Source organism: Protomyctophum parallelum, assembly GCF_964188405.1.
Source record: "Protomyctophum parallelum genome assembly, chromosome: 11".
Classification (NCBI taxonomy): Eukaryota; Metazoa; Chordata; class Actinopteri; order Myctophiformes; family Myctophidae; genus Protomyctophum; species Protomyctophum parallelum.
The window spans coordinates 12,508,809-12,534,068 of record NC_139707.1 but is presented as its reverse complement, the minus strand read 5'-3'; the positions used below and the strand labels follow the sequence as shown (position 1 = coordinate 12,534,068).

Here is a 25,260-nt window from a genome sequence, read left to right as displayed (position 1 = left end):
GTCAGTGTTAATGATACTAATGAAGGCTCTCTTCGATTCTGGTCAAACAGAGTCAGTGTTAATGATACTAATGATGGCTCTGTTCCATTCTGGTCAAACAGAGTCAGCGTTAATGATACTAATGAAGGCTCTCTTCCATTCTGGTCAAACAGAGTCAGTGTTAATGATACTAATGAAGGCTCTCTTCCATTCTGGTCAAACAGAGTCAGTGTTAATGATACTAATGAAGGCTCTCTTCCATTCTGGTCAAACAGTCAGGGTTAATGATACTAATGAAGGCTCTGTTCCATTCTGGTCAAACAGAGTCAGTGTTAATGTAGCCTCGGAAACCCAGACGTTTTTATTTCCAGGGAGGAAAAAAAAGTCTGGGTCTGAGTCCACTTCAATTCGGCATAGAGTAGCGCAAACATTGCTCACTCTCTGCTGATTTCTGATCGTCTGCACCTTTGTAAAATTGACATACACACGCACACATGTACACACACACGCTCCTCTCTCTCTGCCGCTCTAAGTAATTAGTCTGATGTCGCGCAGCTGTGCATAGTTTCTCCCGGTGGATCCTGCCGGGAGCTGCCTATGCCATAAAAAGCATAGGTGAGTTCCAGGCTAGTGTTAATGATACTAATGAAGGCTCTGTTCCATTCTGGTCAAACAGAGTCAGTGTTAATGATACTAATGAAGGCTCTCTTCCATTCTGGTCAAACAGAGTCAGTGTTAATGATACTAATGAAGGCTCTCTTCCATTCTGGTCAAACAGAGTCAGTGTTAATGATACTAATGAAGGCTCTCTTCCATTCTGGTCAAACAGAGTCAGTGTTAATGATACTAATGAAGGCTCTCTTCCATTCTGGTCAAACAGAGTCAGTGTTAATGATACTAATGAAGGCTCTGTTCCATTCTGGTCAAACAGAGTCAGTGTTAATGATACTAATGAAGGCTCTGTTCCATTCTGGTCAAACAGAGTCAGTGTTGATGATACTAATGAAGGCTCTCTTCCATTCTGGTCAAACAGAGTCAGTGTTGATGATAGTGACACAGGGAAGAGCAGAGTTTAGAACAGAGAATGTCCGTCGCGGGGAAGAGAAACTCCACCGTCTGTAAAACACACACACTCCTGACAGAGTCACTTTGATTACTAATTATTGACAGGTGTGGCCGCCCTCCCGTTCCGTTTGCGGCCTGCTGGAGAGTGTGCCTGAAGATTTATGTTCTCCTGGGACATATTCATATTTTTTGAAGCTCTGTATCTGGTAAATAGTGAGAGGATGCGGGTTGTAGCGGGGCCCGCACTGGTTTTATCTTGACCGCCTTCTCCCGCCCGCACATATTGAGAGTGTACAAATGGAACCAAATGGACCCTTACAGGTGTGTAACTATGAGTGTACAAATGGAACCAAATGGATCCTTACAGGTGTGCAACTGTCAGAGTTATGTGCTAAACTAAATATTATTGGTAACACCAGTGAAGGAAGTAAGGCCCAATTCCTTTCCAATATGGCTGTTGTGCACAGCGCCTACTGTCCCCGTGCATGTGCAGTGAGTGTGCATGTGCAGTGTGTGTGTATTAGTGCTGCCAGAATTGTCCAAAAATGACATTTGGATATTAATTTCAAAAACCCACGTGGATTCGAGCAATTCGAGCCATTCGGATTTCGATTTCGATTCGGGGCCAATTTTAATAATTATATTTACACGAATACAACCTGAGACATAACATTTAAGATCGCATTGCTGGTGCAACTCTCTCTCTCTCTCTCTCTCTCCGCGCATTGGCGCTGCTGAAAACCGAGTTGGAACACAACGCATGCATTCTCCCGTAAAACTTCACCTACATTTTTCTTAAATGAGCCATCCTACCACACAGCCGTATCAAAACGAGGCAAGGAGGCAGTATCAATTCACAGAACAGAACATTGCATTGCTGCTGCTGCCGGACCGGCGCCGCAGTTCATCCTTACGCATTTTATTTATCTTTTTTTAATTTCCTGAAGGATAAAGTCGCTTCATGATTGAAGATTGATGAGTGATAGATCCGTGTGTTGCAAAATAAAACAGTTTCGGTGTAGGCCAGGCCTGTCCCCGATTCTAATCACTGGGTACGCTGTTGACGGAAGATTTCACCCTTCTGAGCAGCGTACACTCACTGCGCAAAGAACGTAAAAAGCCCCGCGGCCCCGACCGCCCTGTGCTCACCTTCTTTGCACACCGTCCGTGCGCAAATAACGTAGCACGCTCTTTGCCGACTTTAGGACGTTTAGGAAGAGTGCGAGGCAGCTGATTTATTCTTCAATGTATGCCGGTGTCGGCGTGTCGTGTGGCAAATATAACTAATCTACAAGCTCACAACGCTTACCCACGGCACCGTCTCGCGAAAACTTGCACAGCATTTATTTTTTAATTCAAACCTTAATTTTAGATATTCAGTTATTCATTTATTTTTTTGATTCGAAAATTCGTTCGAATATGGAATATTCGTTGGCAGCACAAGTGTGTGTGTGTGTGTGTGTGTGTGTGCATTAGGCTGGTGTGCACGTGCGGCGAGTGTCTATTGCTGTGCACACTCATTCGGCTGGTGTGCACGTGCAGTGAGTGTCTATTGCTGTGCACACTCATTCGGCTGGTCAGCATTCAGTGAGTTTGCTGTGGTCCCGTCTCTCTTCTGCTCGATGGGAACCTGAGAGACAGACAGACAGACAGACAGACCAACATTTAATTTAATTTAAGTAAAATCACTTAACTTCTTAAAACCCACCTTTTGGTGTTTGTACCTTTCAAGACGGGAACCCATTCTGGGGTAGTTAACTTGTTATGTACAGTATTAGCTACCTATATATTTATAAATAGTAATTTTTTTTATTCAATTCTATTCGAGGGGGATGTTTAGGACCAAATAAAACCTGAAAACAAGCTAAGCTAATGATGCTACCATCGCAAGTTGCTAATATTGTATCCATAGGAGACTATAACAGCAAACTGATATATGACTCGAGTCATTTCTTGTTTAGATGTTCAATTATCATTCTAAACTAATATCATGTGGGACTATCCTGATATTTAGTTTATAGTTTAGTTTATTTTGATCATCATCAACAGTACAACAAGGCATTACATGTAATGTTACTTACTTACTGATTCATTTTCTTTTTGGATGATCAAAAAGGCATAGGCCAAAGCTCAAAGCTTATTAATGCCTATCCTTAGTACATGTCATATATATATAGCACATAGTTGTATCGTATCATGGTAAATATTTCATTTGGATTTCAACATTACTGCTGACCATGAGCTAAACCCAATGTTGATGCAGTGACTGGCTTTGGCCGGTAGGTGGAGACATAAGCTCATGTAAACTGCCTCCCCCTGGCCAGCCGGGGGCCTGATGGAGGGGAAAGGAACTGGTTGGAATAACGTGTTCCTTCCACACGCTACGTCCAACCAGGGAAACTCCCCCCGGTCAGGTGAAAAGGAGCAACTTGGACACTCAGGCAAGGAAGGAAGCATGAGTTCAAGTCCGTTGCTCTCGCCTTGTCCCCCATATATGGGGGACTAGGTTGGTGGAGGGTGTGTAGAGCCCAGGATCACATTAGATGATTGACACAGGGGTGAAAAATGGGTTACAAAATTGTGGGATAAAACATATATTTAAAAAGTAAAGCATGGTGAGGTTGAAGTCTGAAGGCTTAAAAGAGTTAAGACACTTTTACTAATTAGTTGGTTTGTTGTTAACGAGTTCCATCAGCTGGCGTGACCTCTGCATATTAACCTGTTGCTGTGCTGGTCATGACATTATGAGCAGAACACAACTGATTATTGATATCCTACTGTAAGTGCACCACGTCTCTGTACGTACTGTACATACGTACGCCTGTAATCCACGTAACTCGAGAACCGTTTTTCCCACCGACTTCAAAGTTGACACACCCCCACAGGGAGTGCAGTGCCGAGGTGTCGAATCGGTCGGTCCCACGGTTCTCCTGAACCGCCGCAAAAGGCTCTGGTCAGGCTCTGCCAGTTGCAGATTCCATGACGTCACATTGAGATTATAGGCAACACACTTCATATTTGGGCTCATGAAATGTGACACAGAAACAGAAATCTCCATATACGGGCATAAAAAGGGAGACGGACAGATGGTGTGGCAACTCACTTTGTATGTTTAGGGCAATTTGTATTCACGGACACAGCAGGCAGGACATACTGTATGTGGAACGGGTACTCTGACACGGGTACAACGGGTACTGCAGAGCCGGGTGGGGCATGGATCTCCAACTTCCATTGTTACCGACAGACAGACAGACAGACAGACAGACAGACAGACGGGTGTACCTGGTAGTGGTAGTGAGACGTGTATGTGATCCATCTCTTCACATCCTGCCTGTCCGCGACAGAGAGCGACCTCACCGTGGCTCCCGAGGCGGTGGTGGCCGGCATGTCGAACTCCACCTCCAGGTGGCGCTGCTCCAGAGCACCGCCCAGAGGGACCTCCTGGTCGGAGCCCAGCTCCAGACGACAGAAGAAGGTGTGCGGGTGGGCCAGCGCTGCACGGGGAGGGGGAAAACAAATCACACCGGCGTGAAGCGAGGGGCGTCACTGTGCCAATGTCACTTTAATTCATCGCAGATACAATTCCTTTTAGTTTTTTGTCTCTTGCGTGGGCGAGCCGTTCTAGAAAGAAATATTTAAAAAAATGAATGAAAACAGTAAATGAAAAAAAACATAGGCACCCCACGAATTAAAGGGATCTAAAAGCTCAAAACGCGTCGCACTGCGACTGCGTTTTGAGCTTTCAGATCAGCAATTTTTGCTACTTTAGTGTGACAAAGTGGGGCATTAATTTAAAGAAAATAATACAGAGAAAAGAGGTTTCTGCCCACCAGTAATTATTATGCAATGTGGCACTCTGGGATGAGTTTGGAAATATAGTGGCCGTATAGTAGTCGTATTACCAGAGTTCTTGTCGGGCAGCCGGGCTATCCTCCAGACCACAGCTTTGAAGGCGGGCTCATACTTGGCGGTTCCCATGGTTACCCTCATGGCGGGCTCCGCCCCGGAGGCGCCCGCCGCGCCGAAGCTCGCCCCCTTGTGGAAGCGCGCCTTCAGCGACCGCTCGCCGCCCATGGCGCCTTCGCGACGGAAGTTCTTCGCCCAGCTCTCTGGGATGGGATAACGCACCTGGCCATGTAGACATCACAGCACATTTTAAAGGTCAAATGACTGAAGTAAGGCCAGGTACCACACAAGCCGACTTAAGGTCAGAAATCAATTTTCCTACTGTCTCCAGAGGTTTTGACCTCACAGACATTCCAGTGCTAAAGGTAACGGGGTTCTTACCGCCACGTTCTCGCAGGGTACCAGGTTCAGGGCGTCCCTATTGGTGGAGAAGCCCTGTGACATCAGCAGCCAGGATTGGACGGTGACCTCGGCGCCAGCCACGCCGGCCACGGTGCGCAGCGTGAACGGGGGCGTGCGCTCCCGGAACGGCGTGCGGAAGCGCAGCAGCTCGAAGCGGCGCGGGGCCGTCGCGGGGGGCGGGGTGAACGCCACGCACCGCGACGACAGGAAGTCCAGCTCGCTGGCGTGCTCCTCGTTCAGCTCCACTTCCTGTAAGGGGGGGGGGGGGGGGGGGATGTTTAGGACCAAATAAAACCTGAAAACAAGCTAAGCTAATGATGCTACCATCGCAGGTTGCTAATATTGTATCCATAGGAGACTATAACAACAGCTATGGACGGCTACACTTCCTGGTTAGTCACAAGGACTGTCTAAAGAGGACGGGACGCGAAGACCGTAAGGGCGCCGCCATGTTGCTCACATGGTGCTCCATGGAAGGAAAGAAACATGCGCAGTTGAGACCAAGGAAGCTGAACGCGGAAGTGTTGGCTGCATATAGCCCATTGCGCATGTTTCTTTCCTTCTATGGAGCAACATGGCGTCGCCCGCACGACGCCATGTTGTCTTCGCGTCTCATCCTCTTTATAGACAGTCCTTGGTTAGTCAGAGGGCTGCTCTTCTTCTTCGTTTTTTTCACCGGCGCCACATTTTCCCCTAGAGGCTTGGGATTTATTGTGTGACGATTGATCGTCAACTCACCTGTAGGCGGAGCCAGCGGGGGGGCGTGGCCGTGGGGATGATGTCGTGTCGGGAGACCGCCTCCTTCCCTCTGACCTATGGGACGACATGGTAAAACTCTTTAAGAGACCGCCTCCTTCCCTCCGACCAATGGGACGACAGATTTCCTAATGGCAGCCAGCAGCCAACACTGTGTGCTTCTAAGCAGACAGACATGACAACACCATGTGCTTCTAAGCAGACAGACATGGCAACACCGTGTGCTTCTAAACAGACAGACATGGCAACGCTGTGCTTCTTTCTTTTTTAATATAATCTTTATTCCACGATTTTGTAACCCATTTTTCACCCCTGTGTCAATTATCTAATGTGATCCTGGGCTCTACACACCCTCCGCCAACTTAGTCCCCATATATGGGGGACATGGAGAGAGCAACGGACTTGAACTCATGCTTCCTTCCTTGCGTGTCCAAGTCGCTCCTTTACACCCGACAGGGGGGAGTTTCCCTGGTTGGACGTAGAGCGCGGAAGGAACACGCTGCGGCTATTCCAACCAGTTCCTTTCCCCTCCATCAGGCGCCCCAGCTGGCAAGGGGGAGGCAGTTTAGAGACCAGGACGCTGTGTGCTTCTAAGCAGACAGACATGGCAACTAGAGCTGGGATACCCGACCGAAACCAGACTCGGCCCGCCGGGACCCGACGGGACGGGCTAGGGTCAGGATAATTTTGATAATTGGTGGTCGGGATTCGGTTCGGGCCGGCCATGCTGTTGATATATAGAAAATAAAGTATAAATATGAATAAAAACGATCCGACTAGTCTCTGTGTGTTTCCTGGTTAACCAGGACATGTGGTGCAGCGTGACAATGCACTGCAAGCAGCAGCACTGCTTGTGTTGCACCGCTCCAAGCAGCAGCGAACCTCAGTCCCTACGCTAATGTTGTAGGTCAGGAGCTACAGAATGAGCGTAGGGACTGAGGTTAGATATGGGGCGCAGCTGGAAGAACCACTGAAAAGAGCAGGACGGTTAGCCTAGGTTGAACTCACCCACGGTGGATGTGATCCTCTTCCTCCATGACAACATGTAAACCGCAATGGTTGGATTAATATAAATAGTTTGATTTATTAGCTGTTAAACAGTGAGTAAATAACTCGATCCGTGCCCATGGACCATGGCAAATAGGCTACCAATAATAGCCTGCCGCTGGTGCTGATTGTTTGATTGAAAAGCACTTCATTAAGAGTTTGAAACTTTGCACAGTCCCAAAGTAGGCTATACAGCTGCTAGATCCACGCTGTGTGTATTAAATATTGCCAATGCAGAATTGCCGATGTCAAATCAAGCATCAATGCTGGCAACACCGTGTCTCTTACCTGCACGTCGTTCAGTCCCAGAACGCATCTGGGCAGCCCGGACAGGAAGGCCAGGACGTTGACCTGTGTGACGACCAGCTGCTCCAGCACCCTCCCGTCTCCCTCCGACACCCTGCCGAAGAACTCGTCCCTCACCTCCACCTGTTATGAGACACACGGGTGGAGTAGTGTTATTAAACCATTCTGGGCGGGAACCCCATTTGGTGTTTAAATTTAAAGCATTATGTTATACTTTAGCTATTTGAAAAATAGCAGATCTACAAGCTCATAGCGGGCTTGTAGGTCTGCTATTTTTGAAAAATCGTGACAATGTGCCTCAAAATATATATTATTACAGAGTGAGCATTTGAACTCAAATCTTTGCTTCTGGGGAGGTACCCGGAACAATATATTTTCAGATGGGGGCGGAGGCATATTACATAACATTTTTGGGGTCCTTGACATGAAATATTGAGCACCACTTACAGAAACATGAGGTTTTTCAGAAAACTGTCGGGATTTTGAAGATTTTTTTTTTATTTCGACGTCAGGCCTAAATGGGTTAAAGAACTCACCTCCACCTGAGACACACGGTTGGAGTAGTGTCATTAAACCACTAAGACCTGCTGGAATGCATGTGTCGCTTTAGCTTTCAACAACTTTCAACCATTATTTTAAACTCCATAGCCTAGCTGGTGAAAAAGAGTGCTATTTTTGAAAAATCGTGAAAATGGGGCGCATATATTTTAATGTAGGCTATATTCTTTCACACCTATTTTTTGTATTCAAATTAACTAGTGGGTGTGTGTGGCCACATAAAAAACATAATTTTAACTATTTTTGTACACATTTAAAAAAAATCTTCCTCCTAGTATAATCATAGTTAGGGATGTTGCTTGTTAATATTTCATAACGAGCACCTTATCGATCAGGCTTATCAAGCCGGGTTCTTATCGAGCATGTTCTATTATTTTGTGAAAGACGGGACACAATAAATTCTGAACAGAACCAGTATATTTTACTAGGGCCAAATACAGTAATTAAAACAGACAGAAGACATTTTTACCAATAAAGAAATATTAAAGAAACTGTTACTTTAAATGTGATATTTTGGACAGCACTGGTTGGCAGGTATCAATACACTTTTAGACGGACATGTTTGTATCAGCATGGATGATTACATTTTTTCTTGATCGCCTCTTGTCTTGATTGTTTAAACATGACGTCATGCTCGATGACAGGCTTGCTAAGCCCAAATCTTATTGATAACAGGTACTCAATAAGCTTGTTATCGAGTTTTTTCGGGTATCGGTTATCGAGCTCCATCCCTAATCATAGTACGTGTGACGATCATGATTTAGGGGGGGGGGGGGGGAATCACAGCACTCTAATCAACAAACTATACTATTAAACAAGAAACTCAAACATTGGCCAAATTGTCAATTAATATAAGAAACCGCCCACTATACCTGCACTTCCTCCTCTGCAGAGGCCACGCCCCCCAGCGGGGGGGTGGTGGGCGGCGACCAGTCTCCGGGGGGCGGGGCCACATGTCGTAGCAGCTCCGTCAGCGCGTGGCGGAAGCTCAGGTAGTCCGCGTAGCTGGGCGTGGCCAGCTTCACCAGCTGCTCCCGGATTGGCTGGCGTGTGACGGGCGACTTGGGCTGGATGCCCCGCCTCCTCTCGCGGTATTGGACCAGCTCCACACTGACGGAGTGGACCCGGCCCGCCTCCTCGTAGCTCTGGAGGCGGTGCTCCGACACCTGGTGGAAATTAGCATGACTTACGAGTTAGCCTCGTAGCGTTAGCATGACTTACGAGTTAGCCTCGTAGCGTTAGCATGACTTACGAGTTAGCCTCGTAGCGTTAGCATGACTTACGAGTTAGCCTCGTAGCGTTAGCATGACTTACGAGTTAGCCTCGTAGCGTCAGCATGACTTACGAGTTAGCCTCGTAGCGTTAGCATAACTGAGGAGCTGAGGGCTGATTTCACCCGCGTGCATTATGGAGACTGACCTGGTGACTGGGGTCCAGCCGTAGGGTTCTGAAGGGTTTGTCCAGCCCCTGTTCGTAGAAGAGAAGGATTTCCCCCCTGTCACCAGTGTCCCCTCGGTCCCCTCTGTCTCCTCCGTCAGACAGGCGGACGTAGATGGGTCCCCAGTGGCGAGAGGACATGATGTTCTTCTTCTCTGGGATGCGCAGCAGCATGGACCAGCCCTCCTGACGGGAGGAGACGTAATTATTAGTTATAGTTTAGTCATAATTACATTAAGTAAGGGATAATGAATGGCTAGGTGTTCCTTGTTGTTAAATAGATCACAGTGATTAACCACCGATGCGGAGCACCCAGATCAAATAGGATTATTTTGGGGGGTCCTCACCCAGATCAGATAGGGTTATTTTGGGGGGTCCTCACCCAGATCAAATAGGGTTATTTTGGGGGGTCCTCACCCAGATCAAATAGGGTTATTTTGGGGGGGTCCTCACCCAGATTAAATAGGATTATTTTGGGGGGTCCTCACCCAGATTAAATAGGATTATTTTGGGGGGTCCTCACCCAGATCAAATAGGATTTTTTTGGGGGGTCCTCACCCAGATCAAATAGGATTATTTTGGGGGGTCCTAACCCAGATTAAATAGGATTATTTTGGGGGGGTCCTCACACAGATCAAATAGGATTATTTTGGGGGGTCCTCACCCAGATTAAATAGGATTATTTTGGGGGGTCCTCACCCAGATCAAATAGGATTCTTTTGGGGGGTCCTCACCCAGATTAAATAGGATTATTTTGGGGGGTCCTCACACAGATCAAATAGGATTATTTTGGGGGGTCCTCACCCAGATCAGATAGGGTTATTTTGGGGGGTTCCCACCCAGATCAAATAGGATTATTTTGGGGAGGTTGCGGCCTGAAAAGACATTTAATTTGATGGGATTTAAAAACGAAATAACATTTTGCTGAACTCTTGAGAGCGGGGTTTAATTTTACCCTCTCAAGAGTTAAAGATCTATCAGGGTCCATTTGGTCACCAACTCTCCATCATTTAGCTGGGGACAACATGAAACCCCTCAATGACCACTGGTGGTCCCCGGACCACGGGTTGAGAACGACTGGTCTAGAGGCCCCCTGGTCAACAGTGTGCCCCACCCACCCGAGGCTTCATGTGCTCTGGTTGGTAGAGGTTCTCCGGGACCTCGGTGCCGTCCTCCAATCCCTGCTCTTCCTCCGACCACAGGTCGTCTGGGAGGGCGGGGCTTCCTGGTTGGTCCGGATCAGGGATGCGTAGACCCCTCAACTGGTCGAGGACCAGTGTGCTACATGGCCTGTCTGTCCCCTCTAACGTCTCCCCTAATGTCTCCCCCAGTGTCCCCCCTAATGCCTCCCCCCCGGTTCCATCACCGTTCGAGTGCTGATGGGGGTCTGAAAAGAATCAGAGTCAGAATCACATGATTGTTCCACCTCCTTGTAAAACGCTGTTTTTGTGCAACAAGCTCCATCTTTTTAGGGTATTTCCATTTGAGAAACGGAAGAAGAAGATGAGGGGCATTTCACCAACCCTTTCATCTTACATCATCGCGATAACATAACATCATATGCCGATTTGCTCAGTGACAGACAAAACAAACATTAAACTCTGTCCATTGTTAATGTTTGTGTTAGTGACAAAACAAACATTAGACTCCATTGTTTTTAATGTTTGTCTAGACAAGACAAACGTTAAACCTGTATATAGGAGGGGCTAGAGCGTTATCTATAATATCTACAGTACATATTCTTTACAGTACACATTATGGGGTGAAAACAACACAGCTTAACTTTGGAATGGCATTATGGAATGTACACGTTGTTAAATTGTATGTGCTTTTGAGGGGCGCGCCAAGCCAGCCCCTACCTATGCCCAGCTTTCCGTGTTTGTAAACACAAACATTGAAGATAAAAGTGAAGACAGAAAAGTGACGACGCACATTGTGATTGGCCTTTTTTCCCCCGTCATAGCGCAATGATGATTCAACGCATGGAATTCAATGACCCCAAACCACACCAAAGGGTCACCATGCTACTCCTCGAACCGTTTTGACCCAAGGAGTTGCATGTGGTGACCCTTTGGTGTGGTTAGGGCTTAACTCTTAATCTGCGTTCTATCTTTTTCCGAGAACGAGAGAGAGACAGACCCCCCCCCCCCATCATCCTCCTCGGGAGAAACCATGTAGAAACAGGAGGGGAGGGGGAATCGAGTGTTACTCTTCTATTCACACACACTAGATCATGGGCGCGTCCATTTTAGATCCCCTGACATCTGCACGTATTCCAGATCACAGACCCGGATCTTTGAAGATGCGATCGGAGTTATATTATATATTGTCCGGGCGCATAGAATGATGAACTAAAGTATTCAATAAAAAAGCTATAAATGCGTATAGATACGTGATACGCACATGGCGATCGGCAAACAAATGAAGTATAGATACTGACCCCGCAAACGATGGTAAATAAATGGTAAATGGTGCATTTATATATCGCCTTTATCCAAGGCGCTTTACAGAGATTGTGCATTACATTCACCCATTCATACACTGATGGCAGCGGAAACCATGCAAGGCACCAACTAGCACATCGGGAACAAACGATGTGTTAAAGGAGAGTTCCATGCTAGAATGCTTTCTTACCTTTCTTTGTAGTTGTTACGTCCCCACCAAAGATGTCCAGGTGTTTTTTTGTGCAAAAGCTCCTTATTGGCTATTTCCCCTACCATAGGCGCTCAATGAATTGCATTGAATTGAATGGGGCTATGGGGTGTTGTGCTAATTCGCTTATTTCCATCGAAATAAGTAGTAAACTGTGCCGCTTGGGATATTATTTACATTATGAAGAGAGTATATATACAAAATAATTATAATTTTGAGCGATGGGAATACGTTAATTAGCACAACACCCCATTCAATTCCCATTAAATTCAATGCAATTCATTGAGGGCTTGTGGTAGGGGAAATAGCCAATAAGGAGCTTTTGCACAAAATAACACCTGGACCTCTTTGGTGGGGACGTAACAACTACAAATAAAGGTAAGAAAGCCTTCTAGCATGGAATTCTCCTTTAAAGGAGCATTCCGTGATTTAGGTGATTTGGAGAAAGCACATGCACACTCTACAGTGGGGGGGACACATGACAGGCCAACAGCACACACACCAAGGCCCGCCCCCGCTCGATCATGATTGGCAGAAGGCCCCTCTCTATCCTGATTGGATGAAGCCTGGGCCACCTAGCCAAAAACTAAACCTATGGTTTTTTGACACCAGGGGTTAACTGGGGATACGAAGGAACTCCTTATATGGTCAGCACACTCTATGTTGGTGTACATGATATGCTACTATGGTTAAGGAAAAAATAATCACACCTGTGTGAAGTGAGGGGCGCTCTTATCATAATACGTCTTCATACATCATCTCATTCTGGCCAATCACAATTTGCATCCTCACTTTGTCTTCAATGTTTGTGTTTACACACTTTTGTCTTCAATGTCAATGTCACTGCTGATTTCTGATCGTCTGCACCTTTGTTAAATTGACGCACACACGCACACCCGTAGACACACACACTCTTCTCTTTCTCTCTGTGTCGCTCTAATTAATTAGTCTCATGTCGCGCAGCTGCGTCTAGATTCTCCCGGCGGAAACTGCCGGGAGCTGCCTATGCCATAGAAAGCATAGGTGGACCCCAGGCTAGGGACAAGATGACGTACATTTTACCTTCATTGTCAATGGTGTTTTTAAAACAAACATTGAACTAAAACATGCGCCCCTCAAAAATAAGTGCATGGCAGCCTCCTGACCTTGTGACTCTTCATCCGTCGACGACTCAAAGAACCCAAAGGTACCGGGACCGCCTCCCTGCGGTGCTCCATAAGGACCGCCTCCTCCCTGTGTAGCTCCGTAAGGACCACCTCCTCCTCCCTGTGGAGCTCCGTAAGGACTGCCTCCTCCTCCCTGTGGAGCTCCATAAGGACCGCCTCCTCCCTGTGGAGCTCCATAAGCACCTCCTCCTCCCTGTGGAGCTCCGTAAGGACTGCCTCCTCCTCCCTGTGGAGCTCCATAAGGACCGCCTCCTCCCTGCGGAGCTCCATAAGGACCGCCTCCTCCCTGTGGAGCTCCATAAGGACCGCCTCCTCCCTGTGGAGCTCCATAAGCACCACCTCCTCCCTGTGGAGCTCCGTAAGGACCGCTTCCTCCCTGTGGAGCTCCGTAAGCACTGCCTCCTCCCTGTGGAGCTCCGTAAGGACCGCCTCCTCCTTGTGGAGCTCCATAAGCACCGCCTCCTCCCTGTGGAGCTCCTCCTCCCTGTGGAGCTCCATAAGGACCGCCTCCTCCCTGTGTAGCTCCATAATGACCGCCTCCTCCCTGTGGAGCTCCGTTGCTCTGCCGCGGCGCCGGCTGCCACTTCCTGTCCTCCCGCGGCAGCTCTTCAAAATAAGAGCTGAAGGGGTTTATGGCCGAGGAGGGCTTGATGTCGCTGAACTCTGCGTCCAAGAAGGGATTCTTCTTGGTGTACGCTGGGGGCCCCCCTTTGGGCCCAGGGGGTCCCCCGCTGCTGGGCCCAGGCGTTCCGCTGGTGGTCCCATGGGTTCCGCTGGTTAGGGCTGTCACGATTAAAAATTGAAGTTGACGATTAATAGTCACAGAAATAATTTACTTACTTTATTTGTTTATTTAGACGGGACAGAGCATATTAATGAACAGTACATTAAAAATGCAGTGTAAATACACCGGATTTAGCAGAGATGCTATTGTCCATCCGTAGTCCCCGGACATTGAACACCAAACAAAACTGACACAAGACATGAGAGGACAGCATACAAAAACATAATGCATTTCAAAACACAGTAAAAGGAGAAAATAAGAAAATATTAAAACTATTGCTAGGGCCAACTATATTGTGGACTGGTTGTTTTTTAGCCACTGTTTCATTTGTCCTTTAAAAGCTGTGAAAGTGGGGTTCTTCCTCAGTGTGAGAGGGAGCTCATTCCAGTATTGACAACCTTTTATGGACAGTACAGTTTGACTGAAGGTAGACTTTCTGCCATGTGACCTCACAGTCACCCCTGGATGTAGACCTGGTGTCATACCACTGTCTCTCTTTTTATGTATACATACCTTGACATTAAACTGACATTATGGATAAAGAAAAGCCGGTAAAGGGTGGTGCGGAGAAAGCACGGGCGAAGAAGAGAAAGGGTCTCTAGGCGGATGCAGGAAAGTGTTTCAAATTAACCAAGATGTTTGCAGCCCAGGCTGCCCAGCAGCAGGCCGTTGTTGTCGGCGACGAAGCTGCCCAGGAGCCGGCAGGCACTAGCAGCGGCGCCGCCGGTTCCACGACCACCACCACGCATTGTTGTTATCCCCGAGGACCCCGAGCCCGGCCCCGAGGACTTTGAGCCGGAGGAGGAGAGTCCGAGTCAGGATGAGAATAATAATGTTACGGCTGAACTTGAAGTGATTGAATAAGAAGCAGGTAGGCGGCCTAATGTTGGTGAAGTTGTCGCTGATCAGGAGGGGGCTGGCCCGGCTGGGAATTAGCCTGTGGAGGAGCCTGCATTTAATTACATGCTGCGTATACGCAGTGCAATGATGGTGTGTGCGTTACAGTGTTTGTTTTTGGCTGCTGCTGTGCCATGCTCTTGCCTCTTTGTCTGCGTGTGAAAGAGTAACTATTCAGTTTGCCTTATTTATAGGCTATTTGATGTAATTGATGATTATGCGTAAAGCTATGCTCAGTGCTTGCTGACTGGATGAAGTCAGCAGGCAGTTGTTGACCGTTGTTTTCTTTCCTCTGTGGAGTATGATGAAGCTGTAGTATTAATGAGTACAAGTAGATGATTTGATTATAGATAAGTGAGCGCTATGATATTAAAATGGACTGAGCTGTGATTGCCCGTACTGCGCAAAAATGGAGTCGGCCGGTGGCCACTGGCCTATTATGCCTATAAATTCATATCATACCTGTTGGTGAAATATAAACATCCAAAAACTATATGTCCAAAAGTAATGGGAAATGTCAACATTTTTGTGCGTGGTTTTGACATAATGACGTCATAGGGCCGGTGACCATCACAGATGCCAGGGCCGATTTTCTTAGCCAGTCCGTGCCTGAGGAGGAGCTACATTATTTAGACATTTATAGATAAAACTGGCACTCTTGAACTTTCTGAAGTTTTCAAAATTCAAAAGATTATATTTTTCTGTGGAAAACGATTGATGATTATGCAAATTATGATTATCTCAAATAATTGCGATTAGGCAATTCTTATGTAATAAATGTGACAGGAGGCCTACCGCTGGTCCCAGGGTCCTGCGGGGTCAGGTCCACTAGGGGGCGCTCAGCACCAACACCGTGGCTTTTGTTATGTTTCCAGGCGGCGGGAGGAGGAAGAAGAGGAGGAGGACGAATTAGGTTGCTGCTTTTTGCGTCCTGTTGCTGGAGGAGTGGCTGGCCATCCAATCGGATGTGAGAGGGGGCCGGAGTCCGCCCGGGCCGTGGGACGGAGCGCGCACTGACCTTCCGGACGTCATTGTCGTCGTCAAAGGTCACCCAGGTGCTCCTGGAGGATTCCGATTGGCTGCCGGACGTCCTGGAGGCATCCGATTGGTTGCTGGACGTCCAACTGACGGCGTCCATCATATTGTCCCCGCCCTCATCCTCTGTGAACACAGACGAGTCTGGAAGACAAGAGAAAATTAAAAACTATATATATTTTATTATAATTATGATATACTATTCAAAATTATTGGAAAGAGACAGAACCAATGAAGTTGTATCTACAAGGAAGTATTCGGAAAAAAAGCTGTCAAGATAGCAAATGACCTCTCATCCACTCAGGGAGCAGGGAGCTCCAACTACTTCCCTCTGGTAGACAGTAGCCTACAAAGTACTTAAAGCTAGCCGTAACATCTTTAAAAATCCCTTAATTCCTAATGCCATTAAGGCACTAAATGATACCATGTCTTGTTAGATTTGTTTTAAATGTATTTGTCACTGTTGTCCTGCTTTTGGCCATGAAGAAGATTGTGTGTAAGTGTCCGCCTCCTCCACATTGTGAAAACTTCCACAATTTGGACAATAAATCAAACTAACTAATTAACATAGGCTACTATATTCAATAAATACCCAGTTAGTTATGCGGTCTTATATATTTTTCGTCCACATAATCAAATGTTTTATGGAAGCGATCCACCCGGAGCCTGGGTGACTTGATTCTAGACTTACAATAATTGATAGAAATATTTTTGTTGAAATGTCTAGATAGAAATATTTTTGTTGAAATGTCTATTGTAAAAACTGATTGGTGTCTGGATCGATGGAACCAGAGAATGTCCGCCACTGCTATGCCCTATACATGAGGCTTCTTAACCCATGTATGCCTGAGAACTGATTATTCAGTCTTCTAACACTATCATGACTGAAGAAAAAAGAGACACAAGTAGCATGTGCTTAAATTCATACTTGTTGAAAAATGTTTCAGATGTCAAACATTTCTGAGATGATGGATGATGATGGAAGGGGATCCTTCTGAAAGCTTCATGGGCAAAGATAATAAAATTCAAAATAAAAATAAAAAACGGTCAAAATGACCTCTCAGACATGCTAGTGCTAAATCATGACAGTTTTCAGAAAAGAATGTCTCCATGTCAGTGGTTCTCAACCTATTTCATGTCAAGAACCCCCAGGCCAGAATTATATGTATTTGGCCCCCAATCTCAAAATATGTTGTTCCAGGGACCCCCCACAAGCAAAGATTTGAGTTAATAGCGTTCACTGGGAAATAATATATATTCAAAGACACATTTTCACATTTTTTCAAAAATATTTAAAATAAATCAACAGCTAGTTTAAATAATGGTTAAAAGTGGATAAAACCTAAGGCGACACCAATGCAACCAAAATGGGTTAAGACTCGGTGTGGCAGGATGGAAATCAAAGGTTTCAGAGAAGAGAGGCCACTTCCTTGACAAACATTACACACTCCCTGTTCCACGCACACACGCGCGCACACACACACACACACACACACACACACACACACACACACACACACACACACACACACACACACACACACACCCCGACATTAAAGTCACATCAGTCAGTTAACCCTGCAGTGTCCAGGTGGTACTGTTATCATACTGTCAGAAGTCAACACTTAAAATCAATTCCATTCAGTTTTAGTCATATTTTAGTCCCCTGAAATGTTTCAGTTTCAGTCATATTTTAGTCACCTGAAATGTTTCAGTTTTAGTCATATTTTATTCCCCTGAAATGTTTCAGTTTCAGTCATATTTTAGTCCCCTGAAATGTTTCAGTTTCAGTCTAGTCCATCATACGATTGTATAGCCAATTAAATCTACAGTTGATTAAGTCGACTAAAGTTCATGTCGGCAGGCCTTGATGGTGTCTTAATGCCTGATTTATAATTGGCCGTGTGCCAAAAATGGCTGATCTACAAGCTCACAAAGTTCGTAAGATCGGCTATTTACGGTGAGTGACACCCACACACAGCCAAACATAAAATGTCTTTTAGTTCTACTGGATCTCTTCTCCACCAGTCCCTCCCCGACATTATAGTCTAGTTTTTATTTGTTGACCAAAATTGTCAACATATTTAGTCATAGTTTTAGTCACCATAGCTTAGTTTGTACTTTGTTTTTGTCAGTGAAAGACTGTATAGTCGACCGTCATGTTTCGTCCTAGTTATATGGTCGACGAAATTAACGTTGCAAGTCGACCACATGTTCCTTTGAGAAGTCGTTAGTTACACGGTTAAATAACTGATAAATATGAATAAATAACTGATACATATTAAAGGATTAAAAGTAGGAAAAACTCACCAGTGCCGTGTTGTGATGCCGTCAGGTTGAGGTGTGTGCACACACACACACACTCTCTAGCCAGGGCTCGGCCACAAACCCGCCTGATTGGATGAGCAGGGGTAGAGTGGGCCGGCTGTCAGCCAATAGCGCGGCTCGGCAGACAGTCTGCATAGCAGAGGCTTGTGTGAGCTTGTAGAGGCCATACCACCACTCCCCCCCCTCCCAACCCTCCCTCCCTCCACATACACACCCACACACCCACACCCACACACACACACACACACACACACACACACACACACACACACACACACACACAGTCTCTGTTTTGTCTACTCTGTGTTTTGCTTCAATTTAAGGTACACTAATCCCCCCCCCCCCCCTATCCACACACAACACACACACACACACACACACACACACACACACACACACACACACACACACACACACACACACACACACACAAGCTGTCCTACTCTAGCACCACCCACAGGCCACAATGTGAACTGTGTCCACTGTGCGTAGGTACTGGAAAACTGTTGCCCGGGGGGCCACATGCGGCCCCACCTTCACTTAAAGGAGCATTCAGTGATTTGTGTGATTTGGAAAAATCCCCGGTCCGCCCCGGTAACAAGATGTGCACAATGCACTACAATGGGGGGGGACACAACAGGCCAACAGCACACACACCAAGGCTCGCCCCCGCTCGATCAAGATTGGAGGAAGGCCCCTCTCTATCCTGATTGGATGAATGTTGGGCCACCTAGCCAAAAACTAAAACTAAGGTCTTTTGACCCTCCGGGGTTAACTGGGGACAGGGAGGAACTCCTCATGTGGTCAGCACACTATAGTATTGTAGGGAGGATTATCACAACAAAACAAAAAAGAATTGATATTTGAATTAATTGAATATACCTTTAATAATAATAGCCCTAATGTCTGAATACTAATATAGAGTTGATTCCAGCTGTTACAATTACAAACATGCAAACATATTGACCCGCTTTAATTACCTCAGTCTATATTAGTAGCTTAATGACGAGTATTAAGATTGAAGTCTTTTTTATGTCCAATGTATTTGCATTTAAGTTCATAAAGTAAACATAATTATAACTAAATGCATTTGAGATTAAATGCAAATGTTACTTTTCAGGATGCAAATAAAAAAATAGCAAAAAAAAGAACAGCCAATCTACATGCTAAAAACGGGCCACGATGTGACTTTTTGAGCTTGTAGAGCAGCTATTTTTGCTACTTTTGTGAGGCAAGAATAACGAAGTATGACATTAACTAATTTACGCCAAGATCGCCTTTTGACGCCTTCTGGTCCAAATGTTTCATAAGCATGTGACGCTACATTTATGTATTATGGGCAGAAGAATTTTCACAAAACAGCCATTTTCATTACTTTTTCATACTTTTTTTTTGTACGCATAGGTCCAAAGATCACATTTAAAAATTGCATTTTGATCAAAGATGGGAGGATATAGATTTTAACAGTTTTTCATATAATTCAAAATGGCGGGTGATCTAAAGGTCAGAGGTCAAAAGGAAGAACAACGCCCTTGTGCGGCATGAGGAGACGCATATGCATATCGAAGTTTCATTGTCGACGGTCAAACGGTTCATGAGCAATGTGCGTTCACCCTTTGGCCAATGGTCGTGGGCTTCGCATCCTCACCGTTTGGCATAGCCCTCTACCATATTGCCAACTTTCGCGAAAACCGACTGCACGGTTCAGCCAGAACTGCTATTTTTGGCAGAAGGAGAAGAAAAAAACAGACAAATACAATAAGGGACCAAGATGTCCCTTTGTGCTTGGAAAAAGATGGGTTTAATTACTTTTCCATTACATATCGCTACACTTGATCTGTCGGTAAATGTGTGTATTCTGTGTTCATGTCAAGGCGTGAGTTTGTCCATAATGTGTTCAAATACAATGTCCATCTATTTGCCCAGAGAATCACTGTGTTTACTTATTTACGCTGTATATCCAAAGTAATACATCTTTCCCTTAAAAAACCTGCACTATCCACAAGTTTCACACATATTTAAGGTATTTGCTGAAAAGTTACTATATCGATTTCAAATCATTGAATCGTATCGTAGCGCCATTAATGAACCAATATCGTCCATGTATCGTATCGTCAACCATGTATCGTGATACGTGTATCGTTACCCCCCGCCCCAATGGGTACCCAGCATGTTGTTCCTGGTTCCTGCTTGGTCCCGAGGTTCGGTAGTACCGATGCACTGGTTCCCAAACTTTTTCATGTCAACGACCCCCAAATTGACACGTATTAGCCCGCGGACCCCCCATTTGAAAAGATATGCAAGGGACCTAGCAGAGATTATCAACCCGTTTAATTTCAAGGACCCCCAGTTTGATATGCATTAGGCTACAGAACCACGTTAAATGGCATTTCTATCCCTGGTATATTGTTAATTTTTACTCTGAGAGAGTACAAATGGAACCAATTGGTTCCAGTTGTACACTCTCAGAGTTACAGACCCATAAGGGTCCATTTGGTTCCTAACTATCATTTAGCTGGGGACCCCCTGGAACTCCCTCAAGGATCCCTGGGGGTCCCTGGACCCCACTTTGTGAACCACTGCCCTAATGAAGACATACAGTATGTCAGACTTCGGTGCGCTATACATGCCGACGTTTCATGCGCTCGTGAATGTTGCACACAACTTACTGGGCGTGTGCGGGGGGTGTGCCGAGTCCTCATTGGTCAGTTCCTCCGCGTCGAGGGAGGGCAGGTCGCCGGTCGACGCCCCCATGCTCACTGAGCTGCGCTCCGATTGACTGACCGAGCTGCGCTCCGATTGGCTGACCGAGCCGTGCTCCGATTGGGTGTAGTTCCAGCTGCCGTCTGAAGGCGGCGCAGCGCTCCAGAAACTGGCCGTGGAGTAAACGCTGTGTCTGCTTCCTGTTACACACACACACAGTCACACACACACACACACAAAGCACTTGATATAATGTGTTGTATAGCAACATTTAAAGTGGTAGTGAAACGTTTGTCACGCTTCTAGACTAGAGCATATCCGTGGTCATCATAACCATAACGGGTGTAACGATATGTGTAACTGCATCGAAAAATCTATTTTCATTTCAAGAGTCGAAGTATATCGAAATGAAAACAGCAACATTGACTTTGTATCATATCGTTTTGCAATGCAAATAATCGGTTTTGTGCATGGTATTTAGCAATTTAAGAAGAAAAAAAGAAAAGCGGGTGTTTAATTACATCAGAGAATCACTGTGTTTACTTTATTTATATGCAAATTCATACATTATCCCTTGCCTTAAAAAAGGCACTATCCACAAGTTTCACGCAGATTTAATTTCTTTGCTAAATAGTTACTGTATCGATTTTAAATAAATTAATCGTATCGTATCGCCATAATGAACCAATATTGTCCATGTATCGTATCGTCAACCATGTATCGTGATACGTATCGTGTCGCTGTTAAAATGTATCGTTAAACCGCCAACAATCGATGCCAAAAATAATTTCCTTAATTATATCAAAAAGTCCATTAGAATTACTCCCTGTGAACTAAAACGCACTGCTACCCTTATATGAAAATAAATTAATTTTGATTTCACTCACCTGTTTGATCCCCATAGCTGCACGTTCCTCCTGTTTGATCCCCATAGCTAAAAATTCCTCCACACTCTTGAGCGGCAGGATGGTTGTCCATGCTACTTCCTGCATCTGACCATAAAACAATAAACAAACATTTAATAATGGGGACACGGTGGCACAGTCGGCGGCGGTGGCTCAGGGGTAGAGTGCCTGGATGGTAACCGTAAGGTTGCCAGTTCGAACCCGGGCTCCCCCAGAGTTACTGTCGAAGTGTCCTTGAGCAAGACACTGAACCCCTAATTGCTCCCGATGTGCTAGTTGGTGCCTTGCATGGTTTCCGCTGCCATCGGTGTATGAATGGGTGAATGTAATGCACAATCTCTGTAAAGCGCCTTGGATAAAGGCACTATATAAATGCACCATTTACCATTTACAGTCGGCACTGCTGTCGCCTCACAGCTAGAAGGTCCTGGGTTCGATTCCCGCTGGGGACACTGTGGGCGATGGGGGCGTGTCCTCTCCTCCGCGTCATCAGTGCCCATACCCAAGGCGGGGTTGGCGAAACCCTTTCTGTGTGGAGTTTGCACGTTCTCCCCGTGTCCCCTACTAGGGTAGGTACCCTCACATGTTCTCCCCGTGTCCCCTAGGGTAGGTACCCTCACAAAAAACATGCAGTAATCCTGGTCTCTAAACCAGCTCCACTTCCGGCCGGGGAAACCCCCCCCCCTGTCAGGTGAAAAGAAGCAGCTTGGACTCCTCATGCTTAGAAGGAAGCATGAGGTCAGTCCACTGCTCTACCCAGGTTGGCAGAGGAAGTGTAGTGCCCAGGACTACATTGGATAATTGACACTGGGTGAAAAAATGGGTTGCAAAAATGTGGGATGAAAATGTAAGAAAAAGAAACATCGATGATCATCATCACCACTATACGTACAGTATGTACATACGTGCGTACGTATGGATGGTATCAACGTATGTACGTATGTAAAAAGCGTCATTGTTGAGGTGTCATTGAGCCCTTTTTCAAACCGTTACATTTAATTGTACCTGTTTGGCTCTCAGTGTCGCCCCCCGAAGGCTCCTCTGTAAACTCCACCCAGCCCACTCTGCCACGGCCGACACAAGCGGCGGCGGCCATGTTGTTTGATGTTTAACACGTGGCGAGTTTCCCTCCAAACGCTACGACGTTTACAAGACGATCGTCATCTCTGTGTGTCTGTGGAAGAGACGAAACAAGACCCAACGCGTTCACTTCACAGCTCCAGAAGTTGAGATCTACAGTTGATTTTGTTGACGAAAATTGCATTTTGGTGGGCCTGATTTTCCATTGGTTGCATGCTGAAAATAGTAGATCTACAAGGTTGCAGTGCAACCCTTTGTGAGCTTGTAGATCTCCTATTTTCAGAGTGCAACACTGAGCGCAACCAAACATACAATTTAGCTCTTAATCCAGAGCGATTCACAGTAAACAAGAACAAAACATGTTAACACATCAAATACATAAATAAAATAAAATGATATCTTCTCCACTAGTCCCAACCTGACACTTTAGTGTAGTTTGTATTTGTTGACGAAATTGTCAGTATATTTAGTCATAGTTGCGAACGCAATGAGCACTAACTATGAGACCCTGCAGCTCATGTCTGTGTGTCTGTCCCGCTGTGACACCACCCGCCCGCCACCAGAGGGCGCAGCTGTAGCACACACACACACACACACACACACACACACACAAACACACACACACACACACACACACACACACACACACACACACACACACACACGCACGCACACACAAACAACCACACACACACACACACACACACAGCTGCGTTCGCTTCCCGCGTTTGCGCGTCTTACTTGTATATTTTGCTCACAGATTACTATGAAAACCTGCAAAACCTGTCCGTCCGTCAGTCACGCCTCCATATATGGTTGTCACTTTCAGTCTGTCACGCCTCGTGACACAGTCCATATATGAACACATGGCCATATATGAAAATCTCTCACTGTCCTCATCAAACCCTGGATAGCCATACATGGAGAAGACTGGATCATCACCTAGATATTCATATATGGAGCCGACTCTCGATCAATGCTATACAGTAAGAAAACTCTTCTAGAAAATCATGGTATGACATTCAAACTCTGTTCTGAGACGAGCTGACAGCAGCCCTTTAGCCATGAGGTCAGCTTCTACTGACCCTGCATGTTAACTTCCTCCTAGAAACCCACATGCTCATTTTGTATACCTGCATGGAAACGAGAGAGAGAGAGAGAGAGAGAGAGAGAGAGAGAGAGAGAGAGAGAGAGAGAGAGAGAGAGAGAGAGAGAGAGAGAGAAGAGAGAAGAGAGAGAGGGGACAGGATATGTACATTCTGCAACGCTCTGATAAACAACAGAGTGATGCTGACATCTCATGTGCTCGCACGCACACACGCACGCACACACACACACACACACACACACACACACACACACACACACACACACACACACACACACACACACACACACACACACACACACACACACACGCACACGCACACACCCCTCTTCAGCCTGTCTGTCTCTTAACAACTAAGATCTCACAACGTCTCACATTGTCGTGCCAAGACGCGGCGAGAAAGCGACCAGTCCAGGAGTCTCTTCCTGGTTTTTAGACCGCACATGAGCGTCATTCCCATCCACCAGCTGCCTAAAAAACGGGAAGCGACGCCTGCTCTTAGCCGCCTCTTGCTGTTACTGTCTGGGCGCACTGACAGATGCCCCAGAGCCGAAGGAGGCATCTACCTTTCTACGTCTATGGAGATACAGACGCCCCAGAGCCGAAGGAGGCGTCTACCTTTCAGTGTCTGTGGAGCTACAGACGGCCCAGAGCTGAAGGAGGCGTCTACCTTTCTATGTCTGTGGAGATACAGACGGCCCAGAGCCGAAGGAGGCGTCTACCTTTCAGTGTCTGTGGAGATACAGACGCCCCAGAGCCGAAGGAGGCGTCTACCTTTCTATGTCTGTGGAGATACAGACGCCCCAGAGCCGAAGGAGGCGTTTACCAGTCTATTCAGTATTTTAGCCATGACGTAAGCGACCCCTCCAGAGATACTTCCAGGTCCTACTGTCTGTGTCCGCATAGAGTTATACACTGTGTCCCTCCGTCGGACTAAATCTGAGACTAAAACAACCACTAAAGTCTCATTTTTAACCGCTTTCCTTGCAACAACAAACCTACTGGTCTCCCATATCAGGCTGCCCTACACTGAATACTATCGCCATTTTATTTAATTGTGTCAATTAAATCCTACATTAGAGATCGTATTAATGCAAACTAGATTCAACGTACTCAACCCTGCACACATTCTAAATATGCCCCCGA

At 46.2% G+C, this 25,260-nt stretch overlaps 2 protein-coding genes across 6 annotated transcripts in view; one reads left to right on the top strand and one right to left on the bottom strand.

Moving 5' to 3' along the window:
* Positions 1 to 25,260, top strand: part of LOC310867339 (protein EOLA1) — a 388,860-nt gene that overhangs the window by 13,623 nt on the left and 349,977 nt on the right. The gene's annotated exons all lie outside the window — the stretch shown is intronic.
* ston2 (stonin 2) overlaps positions 615 to 25,260 on the bottom strand; it is a 28,876-nt gene continuing 4,230 nt past the window's right edge. Inside the window, exons 2-15 of one of the 5 annotated variants that reach the window (XM_083777295.1) lie at positions 22,932 to 23,100; positions 21,909 to 22,013; positions 20,988 to 21,221; positions 15,751 to 16,134; positions 13,254 to 14,057; positions 10,575 to 10,843; positions 9,439 to 9,642; positions 8,892 to 9,185; positions 7,444 to 7,584; positions 6,091 to 6,165; positions 5,332 to 5,601; positions 4,947 to 5,172; positions 4,327 to 4,538; positions 615 to 2,674 (exon numbers count right to left, since the gene is read on the bottom strand). In XM_083777295.1, coding sequence (XP_083633421.1) covers positions 2,594 to 2,674; positions 4,327 to 4,538; positions 4,947 to 5,172; positions 5,332 to 5,601; positions 6,091 to 6,165; positions 7,444 to 7,584; positions 8,892 to 9,185; positions 9,439 to 9,642; positions 10,575 to 10,843; positions 13,254 to 14,057; positions 15,751 to 16,134; positions 20,988 to 21,221; positions 21,909 to 22,013; positions 22,932 to 23,022 — 3,390 coding nt within the window. In that variant the 5' untranslated portion in view covers positions 23,023 to 23,100 and the 3' untranslated portion in view covers positions 615 to 2,593. Of the gene's footprint in view, positions 2,675 to 4,326; positions 4,539 to 4,946; positions 5,173 to 5,331; positions 5,602 to 6,090; positions 6,166 to 7,443; positions 7,585 to 8,891; positions 9,186 to 9,438; positions 9,643 to 10,574; positions 10,844 to 13,253; positions 14,058 to 15,750; positions 16,160 to 18,300; positions 18,325 to 20,987; positions 21,222 to 21,908; positions 22,014 to 22,931; positions 23,101 to 25,260 lie in introns of those variants that run through there. The other 4 variants (XM_083777296.1, XM_083777297.1, XM_083777298.1 and 1 more) reach the window with 4 other exon arrangements.